Source organism: Euprymna scolopes, chromosome 28, assembly GCF_053919585.1.
Source record: "Euprymna scolopes isolate OS-2025 chromosome 28, ASM5391958v1, whole genome shotgun sequence".
In the NCBI taxonomy this organism is placed as follows: domain Eukaryota; kingdom Metazoa; phylum Mollusca; class Cephalopoda; order Sepiida; family Sepiolidae; genus Euprymna; species Euprymna scolopes.
The window spans coordinates 2,482,733-2,503,845 of NC_136509.1; the positions used below are offsets into that span (position 1 = coordinate 2,482,733).

General features: G+C 35.2%; 1 protein-coding gene across 1 annotated transcript in view; it reads right to left on the bottom strand.

Annotated features, from left to right (window-relative positions):
• Positions 1–21,113, bottom strand: part of LOC145249431 (uncharacterized) — a 911,941-nt gene that overhangs the window by 434,831 nt on the left and 455,997 nt on the right. The window contains exons 59-62 of the mRNA XM_080110989.1: positions 18,973–19,276; positions 17,180–17,563; positions 7,159–7,310; positions 2,984–3,467 (exon numbers count right to left, since the gene is read on the bottom strand). Coding sequence (XP_079967115.1) covers positions 2,984–3,467; positions 7,159–7,310; positions 17,180–17,563; positions 18,973–19,276 — 1,324 coding nt within the window. The remainder of the gene's footprint in view (positions 1–2,983; positions 3,468–7,158; positions 7,311–17,179; positions 17,564–18,972; positions 19,277–21,113) is intronic.

Sequence of the window (21,113 nt, forward strand, 5' to 3'; positions counted from 1 at the left end):
CCAGGCGCGAACGCAGACCCCACAATTTTAATGAACCAACGTTTTGCCAGATCAAACATACCCATTCCTGTGTCTCGCTACATCTTCTATCATTATATGCAATCAGTTTTTTAAAATAGTCAACCATATAGGAGCCTATATATATATATGAGGAGGTAGTAGTTTTCTTGAAGCATTTTGCGTAGTGTGAATTAAGTTCTCTTTGAAAACTATGGCAATGTAGAAGAACACCGTTTCGTATGAGACAAGGAAGAAAAAAAATAACCACTGCATTACCAACATGGTATTACACATAATGTCGGTAATTAAATATTTTATAATTGAAAATTATTGAAATCTTTCAATAATGCCGTTATTCTGTTTACTTTCTTGTCTCGTATTCGGCGTTTTCTTTCTACAAGACTGCATTGTAATGGCTTGTAATCACAACACCTTCCATACAAACACACATACACACATTCACTCACACAAATACGTACATATACACACATATATATGCACATACATATGCATATATTTATCGTTAGAAAACAATTGCGATACCACAAGTATATTTATATAAAATTCATATGTAGTAGAGATTTAGAAGGCGACGGATGAGATATAGTACATACATATATGTCTATATATACATATATGTCTATATATACATATATGTCTATATATACATATATGTCTATATATACATATATGTCTATATATACATATATGTCTATATATACATATATTTATTCAATTGTTAAGTAAAAACGTCTCACTTTCTATGTCTGTGACAAAATCCATTATATTTCGGGGAAAATCCCTTTTTCAAACGGTGAATGTGACGGATCGATTCAAAGCATACCGGGTGATGGAGCGATAAATGAAGTAAATGACTAGGTGGTACCTCGCTACAAATGTAAGGAGCCAGCTTATATGTATGAGTGTTTTTGGTAATTTACATATCGTTGTAGTTGTTAGAATTTTCTTTTTTTATTCCTTATATATATATATATATATATATATATATATATAATTATTTTTTTACTATATTTCCTAGTTTATAACTTGTTGCTTTTGCATGATCTTTTTTATGTATATTCTATATCTATTTCGTTGTCTTTTTTCTGCTGCTATGTATTATTCATCTATTTGTTTAATTGATTTACGTCATTGCTTGTTCAGTGGAATGACCTGGTCCATATAGGTTAAGCGAGTCGTTCGCTGGCTTGCATGGGTTAACTATTGAAGAAGAGAAGGAGAAGGAGGATGTGAAAGAGGAGGGGAGGGAGGTGCTGGATGGGGTGCTCTTGGCCGACTGTTGGGGTTTTTAGGTTAGGGGATGTGGTTGTCAAGGATAGGAAGATAGATGGAAAGAGGGGGACACTGGATTGACTTTTCTTGGGACATTTTTATCTTGTTTATTTTATTAAAACTTTAAGTGATTAGAGCTGGGACATTTTTGTTAATTCTTTATTTTTATTTTGTTTATTTACTTATTTATTTATTTTTTGCCAATGTTTAACGGTTAGGACAAGTCGTTTAACGATAGCCCTAAGAGACGAATACTTAATATATACAAATATCGTTAACAAAGAAAATACCATGTCGAACTTTGACACACATATTGACCTCTGATGAAACAAAAAATATGTCGGACTTTAAAGAATTTGTAGTACTTCTGCAGTTTAAAGATTTTTCGTGAGCCTCGCTCGATAACACCGGGCGAACGATGGAAACTGTCAGATTTTACGAGCGGACGGAAGTCAATAATACAAAAAAAAAAGAAAAGAAAAGAAAACTAACACCCTACCGTAATAATTAAATAAAGTTTACTGTTTTCTTTATTTTTATGGCAACTGTTTTTTTTTCCTGTTTTCTTTTTGGGGCGGGTGTTAATAAAATGTTGTTTCTTTGAATGAGTGAATAAATACATACTTTGTTATGTTTGTGTATTAAAAGTTATTTTGGTATTATTTACGACCTGCCTCAGCGTAGTATATACACTCCCAACCTCCCCATGTTAAGAATAACTTTCTGAATAAACACTCCCCCAAACTCTCCATGTTAAATACGAATTCGGAATAAACACCCTCAACCTCCCAATTTTAAGAAAGGTTTTCGTGGTTGGGTGGGTGTTTATTGCGAATGCCGTTATTAACATGGGGAAGCTGAGGGTGTTTATACTACGCTGAGGCAGGTCGTTTCCTTGTCACATGACTTGTTGCTTGAAGAAGCGCAATGATACTATGCCTTTTCTTTTATTTTCCTTTTAAAGTCTTTCTTTTCCTTTCTTTTTTTCTTCCAATTTTTATCGTCTGCTCGCGTTGTTTGCTGGGCATTGCCGAGCGGTGCCTAGCTAGATTCACAGAAAAACGGGCTTTAAACTGCAGAAGTACCGAATTTGTGAATAAAAGCAAAAAGCTCAACGAACAAACACACAGTAAGAGACGGAGAGAGACGCACGATCGTTACGTCATTAGCTTGTCAACATCATCTTTTAACCTTGCTTGATACGTCCAACAACCACAGCATGCGAAATAATATTTAAATTAAAAAAAAAATGTGTTGCTAGGAAACCATTTCTGTGTTTGATTGTTAAACGGCTGGAATAAGCCAAAATGTATATATCTATTAGCAGCACACATTTCGCAGAAATGCAACAAACATGATTATACATACGTGAGCGATAAACAGATAATTCCTTGCAGAGAGACACATAATACAACAGACGTTGAACCAATTAAGTGTCAAAATAGGTGAGCATTTTGTCATAACACACATATTTTCACTTTTATAGATATAATAGATAGATTATGCTAGATATATTTCCATATCTAGTCCGAAGAAAGAAAGGCGCCGGTAGGTTATTTTTACCCAGGATAATTTGTATGAAATAATGTAGACCCCAGCCTCAAGCCTGGAGTATTAAGGGTCTAATTCATCATATGTAGTGCGATACGTATGTATTATGTAATGATTTGATAAACAATTTTAGACTTACCTTTTGGTAGAGTTAGATTGGTATGTTGGTATGCGCTAAACGCCACAGGGAATGGACGTTGACTGTCTTGAATATGTAGAGGATGGTTCGCAGAGGTATGAAGCATTCCACTGTAATCGCCAACAAGTTTGCCAATGCTGACTTGAACAGTTTGAGATTTCGCATCGGCAAAAGCTAAATGGCCACCGTTCTTAATCACAACCTGATCGATATTCAGGTGGGATACGTTCAGATCGTCAGTCATTACATATGCGCGTGAACTGTCCTCGTTCGATTTGCGGATGTGAGTTGCTTGGGGCTTCGATCCACCGTTGTCTATAATCAAGGATGACGTGTTTGCTGCCCGGAAATAAATAGTTCCAGGTCCTCCATTTTCAACAAAACTGTTACCTCCTGATGCCTTGTAGGACCCATGGAAATCATAACGGGAAAATGCATGGACAGCGATTCGGCCCCCACCTCCACCACCGCCGGCAACGCGAGGCTGAAATAATAAGGAAAGCTCGAGGTTAGGAAACAAGTTTTAAAGTGACATGTATAAGTCTTCTATATGGACACCGGCCGTTATTTTCGTATCTGGAAAAAAAAAGTATTAAAATGTCGAATTCCTACATATATTGCAATTTTTAGTGTAGCCCGAACTGTCATTGGCGAGGCCACATAAATGTAGCACGATTCTTAATGATCGGTAAATTAATTTAGTCTTGAATACAACCCATCTACACAAACTCATGCACATCTATCTATCTATCTATCTATCTATCTACTATTATATAAAAATCCTTTTTATAAAATCAGCAGTAGGTTCTCTACAGTGCAATGTAGACTACACTGTATTATGGACTAATTCAGTGGGAATATGAAGTTTCCTCGCGATGCACTACGATGGTCCTCCAACGAAAGCAATCACTCAATCAATTCGATTTCAAAATGGGCGATTTAATATGGGAGGTTGGGTCATTCAATCCCGGGAAACGCCAGGTCTTCCTGCTAGTATATATGTGGGTTTTCGTTAAAGCAAATATACGTCTATAATGTATATATTCAATAAGGCTATCTAAAAATTGCAATTGTTTATTAAACTCAATGAACGTGCTTCGGGGGAGAGTGAGGACTGCTGGACGGGCAACAGCCAACAACAGCGCATATAATAATAACCACAGTAGATATACACGCGTGTAATAAAACATATTACTAAAACATATATGAAAGAAATTGGAAAGTTTTTCAATAACAAGATTTTAAATAATTATAATCGATCGGAAATCGTTTGATGTTATCTGATTTGATAGACAGTCGAACTCATTTTGCACTCAGTGAACCAACGTTAATATTTCATATTTGTTACCTATTAACATTATCGATAACTTCACACTTCCGTTTTTTTTATTTTCACGTTTTATATTTTCAAGCTACAAAAACGGTTCAAAACTATTTTTACGTTATTTTGTGTTCACACGATTTACTCTTAATCGATCAATTGATCGATTATAATCAATTTTAGAACATACTTTATAAGCATAAGGAATGAAAATGTCGTTTATAGTTAGTTAAATTTTGTTGATTGAGATAATATGATAATCTCTCAGTAAAGTTCAGATATCCCGGATTTTAGTTACATATAAAAATTTGGCAAAAACATAAATATCGGATTTAAGTTTTGCTGTCAATTTCAAACCATGAATAATTAAAACAATTAAAATATTATTTTTCAAACGTAACTCAATCCCAGTACTAAATACTTTTGTAAGGTTGCTGTACAATTTCTTTTTACATGGGGTCACCACTTATCAAGGCCCGAAGGCCACTCAGGGATAAGGATTATTGCGTGTACAGTAATCAATGAGATAGTATTGTAGTACCTATTTACTATGCCTCCCCACGGGACAGAGTTAGACACCAGGGTCGTTTTTTAACGTGGAGAAAAGGTACAAAAATAAAAATTGTCTCAGTCGTGAAGGATTTCTCCTCCACCGAAAGAGAACAAGAAATGGAAGTGCAGCATCTGAAGAATAGATACTACACTTTGATCTTGACCAAAAGGCCAGTATTAGGGGTTTTGATAGAGTGTCTTACTTAAGGGGGCGGTTTGTCAGGAGTTTGTTTATGTTGGACTTGAAGACGTCCAAGTTGTAGTCAGGTGGGAAACAGGCAAGCGGCAGAGAGTTCCACTGGCGTGCAGTTCGAAGAAATAAGCTTTGCTCATGGAATCTACGTTTGGATTTAGGCACAGATAAAGAGTGGGGAAAATTATTGACAGTAGTTTCAGCCAGACGGGTGTTTCTCGTGAAAGATTGGCAAGAGGGGACGAGGGATTGGAGCTAAGACGAGCATCTGCCATGGAAATAGCAATAAAACAAAGACAGGCTTGAAACGTCTCTTCTGTGGGAGAGAGGTTGCAGGGAAGAGAAAAGGGCATCTCCCACTAAACCACGAAGTCTATTTTGTACTCTGTCAAGGCAGGATAGGTTGTTTTTAGCAGCTCCTGCCCAGATGTGGCAGCAGTACTCCATCCTTGGACGTACTTGGCTTTTATAAAGATAGAGGATTGCATAAGTAGTGAGATATCTTCTGGAGCGGTAGAAGGATCCCACCATTTTCCCAGCGTCCCTGGCAACAAATTTGATGTACGTGTTCCATTTTAGATCAGGAGTAAAGGTCAAACCCAGAAGCTTGTCAAAACATGGAGCCTCTCAAAGACGAGAGCCATCCATTTCAATTGATGCCAGATGGGGATCAGTGCGTTGGTGATGTAAAGATAGAAGCTTGGTTTGTGATGCATTAGAAGTGACTAGCCACCTCTTCCCCCATTGTACCACGTGCTCAAGATCAGAGGAGAGAGAATTAGAGAGAACTTTGTAATTTACGGCCTTTTATGTGTTGCCATAGATGGTCGTGTCATCAGCATAGATGTCAACGAATGATTTAAGTATGTGTTTTGGGAGATCATTGATGTAGATCAGGAAGAGAGTTGGGCCCAGGATTGACCCCTGAGGGACTCCAGCATTAATACTGTGGGCCTCTAATTTCTGCCCATCAACCACTAATCCTATGAACCTATCGGAGAGAAATGATTTAATGATTAAGAAAACATTTCCAGTAATACTGTAGCTGGAAATCTTGTGAAGTAGGCCCTTATGCCATACCTTATCGAAGGCCGTCGATATGTCAAGAGCAAATACCATGGAAAGGTAACCTTTGTCAAGAGATTCACTAATCCTGTGTGATATAACCGTTAGCACATCTGCTGTAGATCTTGCAGAGCGGAAACCATATTGTGTGTCACTAAGAAGGTTGTTTCTGTTGAGGTGGTTGATTACTTCTTTATTTAATATGGATTCCAACAACTTACAATTAAACAATTAAAGCATAAAAGGAAACGTCTTAATAAGCCGAACATCATTTCCCTCAATGATGATGATGATGACATTTTATTACTTTAAAAATCGTAATATCGATTCAATATATCACTCGTTTTGAACATCGATACTAAATACTCCATTATTGAGTTGTCTGCGTTTGCGCGGCATAAGGTTTTAAAAAAATAGCTCTGCTATTATATAAACGTCACTTTGTGTGTGTTTCAGTTTCTTCCGCATATGTTCTGAAACGGCTGACTCTATGTTTTGAAAATTTCACACAAAGGTAATTTATATTTCTAAAATTTTTAATATTTTTTGTACAGAAATTATTCCGTTAAGTATCTATAATAAAAAAACGATCTTAAAAATAGTTATTCTTCTCTTATACATAAAGAACATTTACAAGGGTATATTTACGTTACACTGCTGCAACGAAAACTATTCACCTTAAACAATTCTTTTTGTTTATCTATAAAAGAAGAAAGACTATTTTTCTGATCGTCAAGCCCAAATATCATCTAAGGTGGTATTTTAGACAAACGGAAAGAATTTGATGAACGACATTATCATTATTATTTTTATTATTATTTTGCGAATGAGACCATCGCACAAATTATTCCTCGTAATATATAATATTCAATAGAGGATTGATTCTATAATAATGCATACACAATCTGAATAAATTAAAATATAATGTTTAAGCGTATTGTATGACCGGGTAACTCCGGGCTGCCAGCTAGTGATTAACTAAAAATACCGGACAATTTTGAATTCGCTTCAAAAGCTTGATTTAATAAAAAGAATATTCCTTACGTAATTTGTGTTGGCCTTTCTTGATTTTAAGCACAAATAATTGATCCAATGCCGGTCTTTCTTGCATCGTACGCATTGTCGTTCTTTGTTGCAGATGGCACAATCTGGCACACAGGAACCGGCACCACCGACTGCCGAGAGTTCACCTCGACCTGAATGAAAAAAAAAAAATCAAATGACTGTTTTTTAAAAAATTATTTTACTGTGCATAAAACTACGAAACATATTTTATAAGTTTGCAGACTTTTTTCATATGGACACTTTTATTGATAGTACACACATGAAACTCTTGTCCTTTCGGAGTAATCTCCTTCGAATGCAATGCACTTCTTGCACTGTGCCAACAACTTCTGGAAGGCACCATGGAAGTCCTCATGTGTGAGCGTGTCAATGACCCTCGGCACAGCTTCTTTAATCTCCTCAATTGTCTCATAACAACAGCCTCTACTGTTTTCCATGATTTAGAGAATAACCCAAACTCCCAAGGTGTAAGGTCTGAACAATAAAAAGAATGAGGAACTGTCTTGATTCCACTCTTAGTCAAGTAGTCTGTGGCAAAAAGGGAGTTATGGATTGTAGCATTCGCGCAAATCCTTTGCATCTTCAGTTTCTCGCGAATAATTGTGTGTACAGTCCCCGCACTCACATAAAACTGTGCATTTATTATATCTATAAACACATAAAGGTCTGGTGCTCTGACTTCCTTAACGTTCTCTTACCTTTCATCATCCCTCACAGACTCCTTTTCATTAAATCTCTTATGGCACTCAAAAACTGATGCTCGATTCATGCAAGATGGTCCAAAAGCAATCTGAAGCATTCCATACGTTTCTTTTTCATCTTTTCCAAGTTTAAAACAAAATTTTATTGTACATCGTATCGTCCAGATTGCATTTTTGCAATTGACCAATTGTGATAATCAAGCTTTAGTAACGTGTATTCCAATTCCTGGCATATATGTTCGTTTAAACCTGAAATCTTAATAATGGCTAAATCATCTTATAAGATGCATAGCAAAAAGATACTAAATTTTCAAGAGTCTACGACAAATTTAAATGCTTGTAAAAGAAAGTCTAGAAACTTATTAAAGACACCTCGTATTTTCAGGCACATAACACTGAAGTCCAATATTAGTTTGCATTAATTTATTAGTATTAATTAAGTTATATTCCAATGATCAGAAGACGGAATCACATCACGGTCATATTTTATTCATGTGCTTATTATTTAAAAATATTATTTATGAAATAGGTGATTATCTATTTTTTGTCTTAATCGTGTTTCGCTTGTCCCATCGTTGTCAAGTCCGATGGAAATTTACTGTTTCGTAAGGAGAATATATATATTTAAAAATATATAGCTTCAGCAATCTGCAGCCGTTTTTTATTTCAGGGAAATTAATTTGGCAGATGATTGTCAGAGCAACTTCAATAAATAATATTTTCCTTATTAAGTAATTGAGCACTCGATTTCTTATTAACAATATCTATCTATCTATCTATCTATCTATCTATCTATATATATAAATATATAACTACTTAATTTACTCACATAAAATTAATATATGAAAGTATAGATTTATGCGTAAACTTTAAGTATTTACTTCAAAAGTGCTCAATACGTAGGTAGAGCTAGTTAGTAAGTTATAAAATGTATATGGCGATTAAGCTACACTGAATATTCCGCGTTTCATCCACCCTAGGACTCTTACAGGCTTATGCGCATAAGCGTGAAGAGTCCTAGAGTGGATGAAACGCGGAATATTTAGTGTAGCTTAATCGCCATAAACATTTTATAACTTTATATATATATATATATAATCTGATGTTATTGTTTTTTAGACGTTAAGTAACCAATGAAGTGAACCGAGGTATTAATACAAGAGTGTTCAATACCGAAGTAGAGCAGGATATACACTTTATTTGTTTTTACATAAGCATTGATATTTTGCTACACAGTTATGAATATATTTCGGTTAGCAAGTTACTAGTAAGTAGGCATCTCTTCAGGCAATATAGATTATACGAAACCAAAATTTGCAATGAAATATCAGGCTTTTCTCTGTCACAGGAAGTTGATATCATGCCGTTCCTTTTAATGTTATGAAAAATCAGATTTAGTTGTATGTAAATAAGACCCAATAAGGGTGCGGATTTGAATCTATGTTGAGATGTAGGAAGGAATGGGAAAGGATGAGGGGTAAAGATCGAGGTAGAAATAATGGAATACTAGAAAGAATCGTATTCGTATGCGTGTGTGATGGCCTCCCTAAACCTTAAACATACAACTGTGTATTGGTTCAATCAGAAGGGAATGTAAATTTGACATATTTATGCTAAAAAGGGTTTCATATTTAATCGGGATTATTCAGTTATAAAAATACTTTAAATTTGACTAGCATTTTTATGTGGTAAGAAGATATACAACTTACGTTGCCCTCTTGTATATCCCCGCCCCACCACTATCATCCCTATATACATTAGTGAAGAGATTAAGAGATACGGAGGAAAAGGAAAAAACGCACAGGGAAAAAGAAAAAAAGAAAGAAGAATGAAAAAAAGAAAGAGACAGAATGAAAAGAAAAAACCATAAATAATTTATTCCTTTCACCTTCTTATTTGTCGCCTGCCCCCGTATATTTCCTCCGCCCGCACTTCCATTTCTCATTATAGCTTGTTACTTATTTACTACGCGAAGCTTTGAGGGTTGTATTATTATTATTATTATTATTATTATTATAATAATAATAATAATAATAATAATAATAATAATAATAATAATAATAATAATAATTCTGATTTCGTTTATGAATGCCTCTTTGGAAAGGGATGGGATTAATTTCGAGAGGATTTCCTTTAATCACGACTTCAAACCAGGAGCTTCAAAGATCAAGGGGTTTCCTAAGGGTGTTGGTGGTACCTATAATTGCAGAGGTTTGAAGGCCGCCTAAAACGTCGGGAATTTGTAGTTTTTTCAATTGTCCTTCCAGACGACTTGATACTACTCCTAGTGTACTAACTACGACCGGGATTATTTGTGTTTTAACCCCGTGTATACGCCTTATCTCCAAGGCCAATGGAGCATAATTGTTCCACTTCTCATTCTCCTTCTCTCTCACATTCCTGTCTCAGAGTACTCAGAAATCTACAATCTGCCAGTTTTTTTAGATCTTGTCAATGACGACCAAATGCGGACGATTATGTTCCAATTGCTTGGTCGTTATGACACTTTTTTTAAAATTCAATTTTCACCCCAAACAAGGCACAGTGCCACTTTGAAACAGGGGGCTACTATCAGGGACTTAATTAGCGGGGTCATTATGAAGAGAGATTAGTAGAAAGATGTTTGTTAACATTACACTTGAACTTCTGCATATCAGTGCAGTTGGGAAAGCAGAATCCCGCAGTTCTGGGGAAGAAACTATTGGAGTAAAAGGCTTTCTTGCACCTAAGGATCTCTACTGTAAAGGGATGAGACTTAGTAGATTGTCGGGATTTTCGGGGGTAGTTACGTCGGAGAGGTACAAGTGTTTGCAGTTCGTCAGAGCATTCACCATTGAAGTAGTTGTAGAACAGGCAGAGGGATGGAACATCTCGTCGATGGGACAGAGGCTGAAGCCTAGATGACAGTTCAGGACCTATCAGGTTGGCGACTCTCTTTTGAACCCTGTTCAGGAGCGAGAGACAAGCAGCAGATGCACCAGCCCAGACGTGACAACAGTACTCCATACATGGGCGAATGGTGGCCTTATAGAGGTATAGGATACTGTCAGGCGTAAGTAGTTTTCTAGCACGGTAGAGGGAGCCAACCTTCCTTGCAGCAGCCTTGGCAATACTCTCAATGTATCTATTCCAGTTCATATTCCCTGAACACGTTAGGCCGAGGAGTTTAAAAGAAGTACTTTCAAGCAATGTGTTCTTGGCCATTGCTATTGGTGGTAGAGAGGGTTTCTTGTAGTTATTAAGGAAACAAGCTTAGCCTTAGCAGCATTGAATGTGACCATCCATTTTTGTCTCTATTCCACTACAGATTGGAGGTCATCCTCTAGTGTTTCTTCGATTTTCTTGGATATGTGTTTATTTGTTTTCCCCTCATATCTGTTATAGAGAGTGGTGTAATCGGCAAATATACCCATCTCCGAAACAATTTTATCAGGGAGGTCATTTATGAATATCAGGAATAATAGAGGTCCAAGGATAGACCCCTGAGGTACTCCCGCATTTATGTCATATTGTTTAGATGTACGACCGTCGAGGACAACTTTGATTTTTTATTACTTGAGAAGGATTTAATTACATTATGAATTCTTCCAGTGATTCCATATAATCTAATTTTCTTAGAAGACCATCGTGTCATACCCTGTCAATAGCCTTAGATATATCAAGTGTTCCCACCATACCTCTACCTTGCCATCCTCACTTGTCTCTCTTCATCAGGAACCTCCTCAAACCATTTTCTAGCACCCACACCCTCTTACACACCTCCCAATATATCCGGAGTTCCATGCGATCGTGTATTTTGCTGTACTCTCTGGGCCAGTTCCCTACACCCTGCTGCAAGGTGCGCAATTGACTCTGAGGTCTTACCACAAATCCGGCAATTCTCCTAGAATCACTTTTTTTAACAATCAGGTTCCTAATGCCTGCTCTTGTGCTGCACAAACAAAAGCTTCAGTACTCTTAGCCAGATACCCAGCTCTAAGCCATTGCCACGATCTTTCATCAGCCACTTTTGTTATATCCCGGAAGAACCTTCCATGCATTTTCTTCATAGCCAGTTCCTCTGCCCTTTCTCTATCCATACGTTTCACATAATCAGCCTTGGTCTCACATGCCTCCACTTCATTGGCCACAACCTTAAGCATCCACTCCTCACTTCTAACCACATGTTCCTTCAACGACATCTCCTCGGTTCTCACACAATCTTTTACACTTTTCAATCCTCTCCCACAATCTTTCCTCTTTTGATACGGCCTTTCTACGCTACTTCGAATGTGAAATAGAAATAATAATAATAATAATAATAATAATAATAATAATAATGATAGTAATGATAGTAATGATAATAATATTACTTTTTATAGTAATAATAATGACAATAATCATAATAATGATAGTAATACTACTACTACTACTAATAATAATGATAATAATAATGATAATAATAAGGATAGTAATACTACTACTACTAATAATAATAATGATAATAATAATGATGATAATAATAATGATGATGATAATAATAATAATAATAATAATAATAAATAATCAAAATGTATAAAATTGATCTTCATGCTTAGATATAATCATATACTCTATCTTTGAAAATGCCACTTAAAAATAGAAGGTAATGAAAGATAAACACGTTGGTTAGCGATATTTGTGATAATAGATAATTATTATTTTTAATAATTATATTGATTAATAATGTTAACAATAGTGGGAAGAAAGTGTTTAAAGTAAAATTCAAACATCCAAGAATAATGGATTTCGAAAAATAGAAAATAAGATGTAAACGGCAAAAATAAAATAGGTCAAGATATAAAATAAGTTTAGATAATTGATCTGAAGTTATCCACGTATATATGTATATATATATATATATATATATATATATATATATATATATATATATATAATATTTTCCCAAAACCTCTTGTCTTAATGAGGGGGGGGGAGTAGAATTTGCTGCTATGGTTTCAAATGATCTGTAATAACAGTAAGAGGAGACTTGATTCAAAATATTTTTCATATATTATATCTCCTCGCTTTTGAAAATAGGGTAAGATTAGAAATATCTTCAAGGTCAAATCATCTTTAGACACGGTGAAATTTACTTCATGTATAAAAATGTGGACATGCTAATGTTTCGGACTGCTGGTCGTTTTTTTTTAAAGTCATCTGACGAGGATTTATGCTTTTAACTGACCATTGATTCGAAACATCAGCATGTCCAGTGTTGCGACTCTGTATTTGTTTATAAGTATCAAAATATACCTTTCTCTGCCTTTATTGAGCACTCTCAATAACCTCCTTAACTTCATAGGTTATCACTCTTGAACACCAATAACTTGGTATATGTATATTTATAGATAAAACAGAATTTACCACTACTCTAATGAATCGATAGTTAATATTATCTAATACTTTTTTTTACACAGGAGTTACCACTTATCAAGGCCCATAAGCCACTCGAGGATAAGGGTCAATGAGTATACATTAGCCAATGTGATTATAGCGTAGTAAACATAAGTAGTGGAAATTTCGCCAAATTAAGTATAAAACTATTTTTTAATTGTTGCCATGTTTAAGTTTTAGAGATGATTGGTCGGATTATGTGACTTTTTTTATACAGGCATCAACACATTATCAAGGCCAAGAGGCCACTCGAGGATAAGGATAAAATAGTGTACAGTAGAAATTGGACAATATAGTAATCAATTCGGTAAATTTGTTAACTTATATGGAACGGCTCATCAAGAACATGTTTACGTTAGACTTGAAGACAACCATATTGTAGTCAGCCGGAAAGCAGGAAATATTGAAGATATGATAATAAACCAGGTGGATGCATTAATTTCCAAACTTTAGAATTTAAAAGCTGTTTGTTATAATTCGTTGTCTGTAATAACTTCTAGAAGACGAGACACTAAACGAATAATAGTGAAAATATTTGCATTACATTAAATCTTATGTAATAAAATCTGCTAATTTACATACGTCTTCAACAGTGCTGTTGCAGTTAATACCTTCGCTAGCCATCTATTCTGCCGCTGCTGATGATATTTTCAAACGCGCCCATACGCGCTGTTACAAATATAGGTGCATATATAAGGGGAATGATTCGTGGCAGTTATGGCAACAGAATCATGACGTGTACTTCGCTAACATATTTTTGCCAATATATTATTTGTAAACTATGAAGCTGCAAGATTACAACATACATATTCCCTATACCGGTTCTAGGAAGAGTATTGAGTTATTTCTTTATAAAATGGATCAAAAGAGTGTGAAGCAACATTTCAACTTGGAAAAGTTATGTTTGATCTGATGCCATAAAAGATTTCACAATGAAATCGCAGCAATATGATTCCCGCTGGAAACCTTTACACGCAGCCAAATAATCCATTTTCTTTTTAATAGCGTCAGTGGATGACTTTTGACAAATAGCGCGCGAAAAAGAAAAAGAAAAAAGAGAATGAAAGAAGAAGAAACGTGAAGGAATTATTCAAAATTTTTATTCCAAATCCTTTGAATTATTCGAAGAAGAAAGGAAAATAGTAACGAATAAGGCAAGTCAACGATGCATTGGTGTTTGAGAAAAAAAGCAACTTTAGTCTTCATTCAAATATCAATTGTTGAAAGCCGATCGTGTCAGCCTTCGGCAATCCACGATCTTGCCAGCATTGTATCCACACTTCCTTGTCAACCTTGATCTTTTGGAAAGGTCAAGAATTTATAATAATTCAAAATTAATTGAATTTCACGCGTAAATAATATTCAACATTAGATTTTTGAATGACATTTGAGCGCGTTTCACTGAACAAAAATCGATCATCTTGCACCTTACTAGATGTCAAAATATTAACTTTTATTAGATGGAATAAAATAATGGATATTATTAAAAGGTGAATTGTGCCTTTTTTCTTGGATCAATGTAGCAGTCACCATGCGAGTCGACAAAAAAATGTGTGGACCTTGCCGTATGTCGTACTTCGGGGATTGAACTCAAATGTTCGAAAACGAACTATGTCTGTAACCAGAATTATGTGTGGCAGTCTCCATTAATATCTGTTCGGTTCCACTTTGTCAAATCTAGAAATGTTATTTATACTTTCTTTTATATCCCTATTTCTTTTGTAAATCTAAAATCTTGAATCTACAAAAAATGAGCCTGGATTGCTTGAACTCATAAAACTAAATATAATCTGTACTTGCTTTCCCTTAATATGATCTCAGAAAAAATCAGTAAGTCAAATAAAATGATACTTAGTTCATGTGTTGTGGTCTGAACTGATACCAAAGGCAAGATACGTTACTCTTCTGTGGAAAACTGCCTTAAAAATTGGTACAAACTTGTTTTTGTTCAGCCGTTAGGGTTCCGTGCAGTTAAAAAAATGAAGAAAAAATAAAATAATATGACCGTCTTTTCTCTTTATATGCTTGCGATATTGTCACCGGATATGCAAATGAGATACTTCCGATTTTACAAAAGAAGCCTTATTTTTCAGAGATTGGGATGATTTTGAACTCTGACGTTGGAGTAGCAAGTTTTGTCAGTTTGCACCGTGTTTTGGAGTTGAGACTTTTGGACAGCAGAGTGTCGAGAGATGGAGTAACGAATTTTTGGCAGCAGTTTTGGATTTTGAGTAGTGAATTTTGTCGGATTTAAACCTGAAAATTGTTACTTGGAAGTGCAGAACACTTAATACTTGATTGCTTTAACCGCATCTATAAGATTGTTTCACTTTCCCCTAAATCTCTTATACAGTTTAGTATGTGCTCTTCATACTAGTCGGATGTACATATTGACAATTAGTCTATTAGTAGATCTATTTTTCTCGAGTTCGGTTAAGTTTCTGTTCAGTTCTAAGAGATTCACTATCACTTGCTTTGTAATGCCTTCTTGAGAAGGCGTTAGCTTATTGATACACACTTTAGGTGCATATATCTGTATATATATTATGAGGTTGTTCAGACTTTTTTTTTTTTTTAGACCAGAGTGCATTTCCTTATATGTGCCGGCTTTGCATAGCACCAACTTACCTTGTGTCAAACATGCTGCAGAGGAAGTAAATAAACTCATCAAGAGTTTATCCTATCCTATTTACAAGCGTGATACAGTTTTAGTATATTTACATTTAAGTGAAACTAAATCTATATGAATAAAACAGATGTATGCATGTGTGTATTTGTAAAAATATTTTTACAGAGGCATCGCCACTTATCAAGGCCAAGAGGCCACTCGGGGATAAGGGTTAAAGAGTGTACAGTAGAAATTGGACAATATAGTAATCGTTAGTAATGGAGATTCGGTAAATTTGTTAACTTATATGGAACGGCTCATCAAAAACTTGTTTACGTTAGACTTGAAGACAACCATATTGTAGTCAGCCGGAAAGCAGGAAAACGGAAGACAATTCCATATGCGTGCAGTTCTAAGAAAGAAGCTTGCTCATAGAACCTACGTTTAGGTTTAGGCACAGATAAAGAGTGGGGGAAACTAGTGATAGTGTTTTCTGCTAGACGGGTGTTTCTTGTGAAAGTTTGGCGAGGGGGGTCATAGAATGGAGCTTAGCCGAGCACTTGCCATGAAAATACCGATAAAGCAGAGACAAACTCGCAACATCTCTTCTGTGAGATAGAGGTTGCAGGGAAGAGAAAAGAACATCCCCTACAAGGCTACGAAGTCTATTTTGAACTCTACCAAGGCAGGATAAGTCCTTTCTAGCAGCTATATTTAACCGATACACTCTTAAACTACTGATCACATAACACAGTAGTAGAAAAAGTAGTAACCATGAACAAAGGATGGTTTATAACGAATAAAACCTTCGTTCGAATGGATGAACAACGCTTACATGAATATGTCGGAAAGTTGAAATACAAAATTTTCATTAAAAATTGCCGACATATTTCTTTTTATTTGCGCATGCAAAAATTCATTCACACTTTTAAGTAGTTTAATTTTGAATCTTTCTTATATGTCGATAGCTCAAAAAGTAGGGAATGCGAAAGGTATCGATTCTAGCTGACAAAACCCCAAGTTATTTTGTAAAATATTTTGTAATCACTACTATATATTAGGTACAATATAATATTCAATAGAGAATTAATTCTTTAATAGTAAATATGAAATCTGCATGAATTAAAATATATTTAAGCGTATTTTACGACCGGAAAACGCCGGGCCTCTTGTTAGTTTTTTTTATAAATCGTGTATAAAGTAATTACAGTAAGAATGTTGAATGCAGAGTTAAAAAGAGCGCCGCCCGTATCAATATTTTATGTAAAAAACTTACCTTTAAAGTTGTTAGCAATTAGTTGTATACTCCCGCCTGCACCACCACCCAGGCCAACAGTCTTAGCATCGATGCCATCAACAGAAATCGAACCATCGATTTCAATTTCATCTTCTGCTTTCATAGTGACAATTCCTCCTCCCTCGCCACCAACAATTTTGGCAGTTGTAGAATGTCCTGCTCCGCCATAACTATCGGGTTTTAAGAAATTTCCATACGCGATGGGAGCGTAAATTCCGTGCGAACCATGTCCACCAAGTCCGCCGTGGGAGGCACCGGAACTAGATAAACCGTCCCACACAGCCTGCCTTATTCCATTTCCTGGTCGGAAACCCTTTCCTTTTGCGTCAACAACACCGTCAGTATCGATCCTTATGTTTTTTGCTGTAAAATATCATAAAATGAAATTAATTGAAACACAAGATTGAATCGTAATAAATCGACTTGGATTAAGTATAAAATTACACGTTTATTGATAATATTTAGCAAATAGAAACTACTAGTATAATTTATGTACAGGCTTAGGTCGGAATCCAAATGCATACATTTTATTAAAATTCTAGAAACCTTAGTAAGTAAAAAACATGTAAAGAACTAGAAAATTCTTCACTCCTGAGAGTATCCTGTATTGTTACAAAGCCACAACTAGCCCATGCATGGAGTATTAATTTTATATATGGACTTGTACATTTTCCACTAGTCTCTCTCCCTTTTTGATAGGGTCAAAAGAAAGTATCCAATCAACTGTCAACCCTAACCCCTGTCATATAGCCGTAATATCGCATCTCTGTGACTGTTCACTAATCAAATGTGTGCTGATTGAATCATCGTAGTTGTACCCATTCGACGCACATATTCATGAAAGTCTCGTTTAGCAACAACATCCCAACTCTTTGCAGTAGAGGCCATTAGACTTTGTAATTCCCTTCCTGTTACTTGTTTCTCTGATTGCTCTGACATGTAAATCGACATCTCGCTCATTTCACCTGAACATGGTCCCAAATAGCAGCCCCTTACGTTATATAAGTACCAATATGTATAATCGGGATGGGCTTGACTAATAAAGAAGAAAAGAAAAAAAAAACTATTACATTTCTTCAGTTTCGAAATCGTTTCTTTTTCACCCATATTTAACAGTAAACACATTTATTAGTGGTTATGTTTTAAACAACTTTAACTCCGATAGAAATTAGGAAAATGAATCGGTTAAACTTATATTGGATTAGGCAGGCAAAGCAAGGATGATTTCAAAAATAAAACATCTCACATTATATGATCTACAAAGCTATTTTGTCTATCACGCTTATAAATATGAATCTGTTTTTAAACAATTTTCTTGTTTTCATTTCTGAAGAACAACTTTGAAAGGGAGATAATTCAACAGTTGTGTGTTTGTCAGAGCATGTTCCATTAAAAGTAATTGTGAAAAAAAAAACTGCATAGAGATGCAAGCTCGCGGTTATGAGACAGGAGTTGGAGCTTGGTTGATAGTTTTGAAATCTATTAGATTTGAAGTACTTTTTTGAATCCTATCTAAGAGGGATCGACTACTGTTAAATACACTAACCTAGATGTGGTAGCACTACTCGATGAATGGGAGTAATTTTCTAGCACAGTAGAGTTTCCGACTTTGACTAGAAGTTCTCAAGTTTGACGAAATGCATCTAGAAAGGGTCGGATGTTGCATCGATTAAAATGGGGTGAATATAATAAGATGGAATAGTCGTCCGAATGATAAAGACGTATAAAATAGTCAAACCTATTTTAATGTTGGTCAAGATAAAACCTCTTACCTGTAATATTCAAGTTATTTCCCGTCATTACTCCTCCTCCATGAATTGTGAGGTTCTCTTCCAAATTTAGTCGCAACGAATCGTTCGCATTTCCTTCATACGAGAAATGGCCACCATCGTTTATTCTGACCTTTTTCAGCAAGAATTCACTTGGTCTTGTAGAATTAAGAAGCGCCGGTGGGTAGACGGAAAATATTCCATTGAGAGACAAGATGAGAGAATTAAGACCCCTGATTAGACCTCCGTAAAGAGTCACGTGACTGTCTTTTAATAGCGTTTCGTATGGTAGGTTCATCGAAGCATTCTGAAAAGATGAAAAAATATTCACTGAGTTGACAAGATACTTTACGCGCATATATAAAAATGGCCGATGGTAAAGCCAGTTACATTTAAGGTTTGATATAGAAATGGGGCCGCCAAGACACATAGGAGAAAAAATACTAAAGGGACCAACTTGGTAGTAGTCTGTTTTTCCGGGATCGATTCTTCAGAAAGGAAGACAAGATGATGTCATTCTGTAAGCCTTTGCCATCTTTCAACCGAAAAGGTAATGTGCTTTTGTGATTCGGTTTTGTAAATGAACTTTGTTTAACACCTACCTCAAAAGTGTTAACGGATTCCTCCCTCACATAATGAATCTCCCTCGTATTAAATAAACTGTCTACGTCTCTCTTTATATCAAGCTATATAAAACGTGCCGCCAAGACACTTAGGAGAAAAATAGGTACTTGTACAGTTTAATCAAGACATTAAAAAATGAAAATATCGAAAAAAAAAAGGTTGTATTGTACGTATCCGTTATGGAACGAAGTTCTTCGAAAAAAAATTTCACTTAATTTCATCAAGTAGTTTTTTTTTTCAGCGAAAAAACAATTACTTATGATACTGAGCAAAAGGTTCAAATTTTAGGAAGAAAAGTTAGATATAAAGATGGGGAGCGAGTGTCGGCGCTTTATATGGAGTTATCTCTCCGTGGCGTGTTAAAAATGTCCATAATGGCTGACTTCAACGGGCTTTCATAATAACGTGTTTTTCTGCTGTAAAAAAAAAACAAAAACTACTCAATTAGATCAAATAAAAATTCTTTTCGAAGATCTTCAGTCCAAAACGGATACGTACAATATAGCCTTTCTTCGATATTTTCATTTTTTAATGTCTTGATTAAACTGTACAAGTGCCGAAAATAACAATAAAGGAACCAACTTGGTAGTGGTCAGTTTTTCCTGGACCGATTCTTCGGATTAGAGAGTAAGATTTTTTACATTTGAGAATGACTGATAAAAGAATTGTCTTGGAAAAGCTTGTCGGTATTTTATAATGTATTAAAAATGCGAGCATGAAAAGTAATATGATTAAGCTTGAACATGGAAAAGTAAAGGACTAGTTGTTAAAACTGGAAAAGAAAAGGACAATATATTCTAGTAAAAACTATAATAAATTTATAACTATATAAATATATAATATTGCAGCATTAAGGATTTATTTCGAAATTCAATATATAACATTATATAATTAATTCTTAATGCTGTAATATTTTAAGTCAGGAATTTATTATAGGTTTTACTAGAATATCTTGTCCTTTTCTTTTTCCAGTTTTAACAACTAGTCCTTTACTTTTCCATGTTTAAGCTTAACCATATTACTTTTCATGCTCGCATTTTTTTATTGTAATATTACATTATATTAACTGGAATTTATTATCTAATTCTAATTAGGAAAGACAAATTACGTAAACGTGTAAGAATTGTATTATAGGATAATGTAACCATGTAATCAATACAGATTTATCGTATTGAATCCATGTATCATTTGGATTATGCGGACTCCTTGTCTCAACTTGGATGTTTCGACTGCTGTAAACTCCGATCTCAGTTGCGTCTATTCAGACTTTGGAATCTTTATGAGGAACTCAGCTCGGGAATCTGTGCGAATTTCGAACAGAACCCTATATACAATCGATGAAGATAACTTTCTCTCGTTCTGCCAGTTATGGTCGTACAGAGGAAATTGATAATTGTTGCCCGAGTATCACAACTACTGAGGATTGAACCTTCGACCACTAGTACACTTTCACTTAGAATTTATTATTACTTAGCACTTTTAATACATAATCCGGGTATTTGCGAAGTTCGTGAAAACGC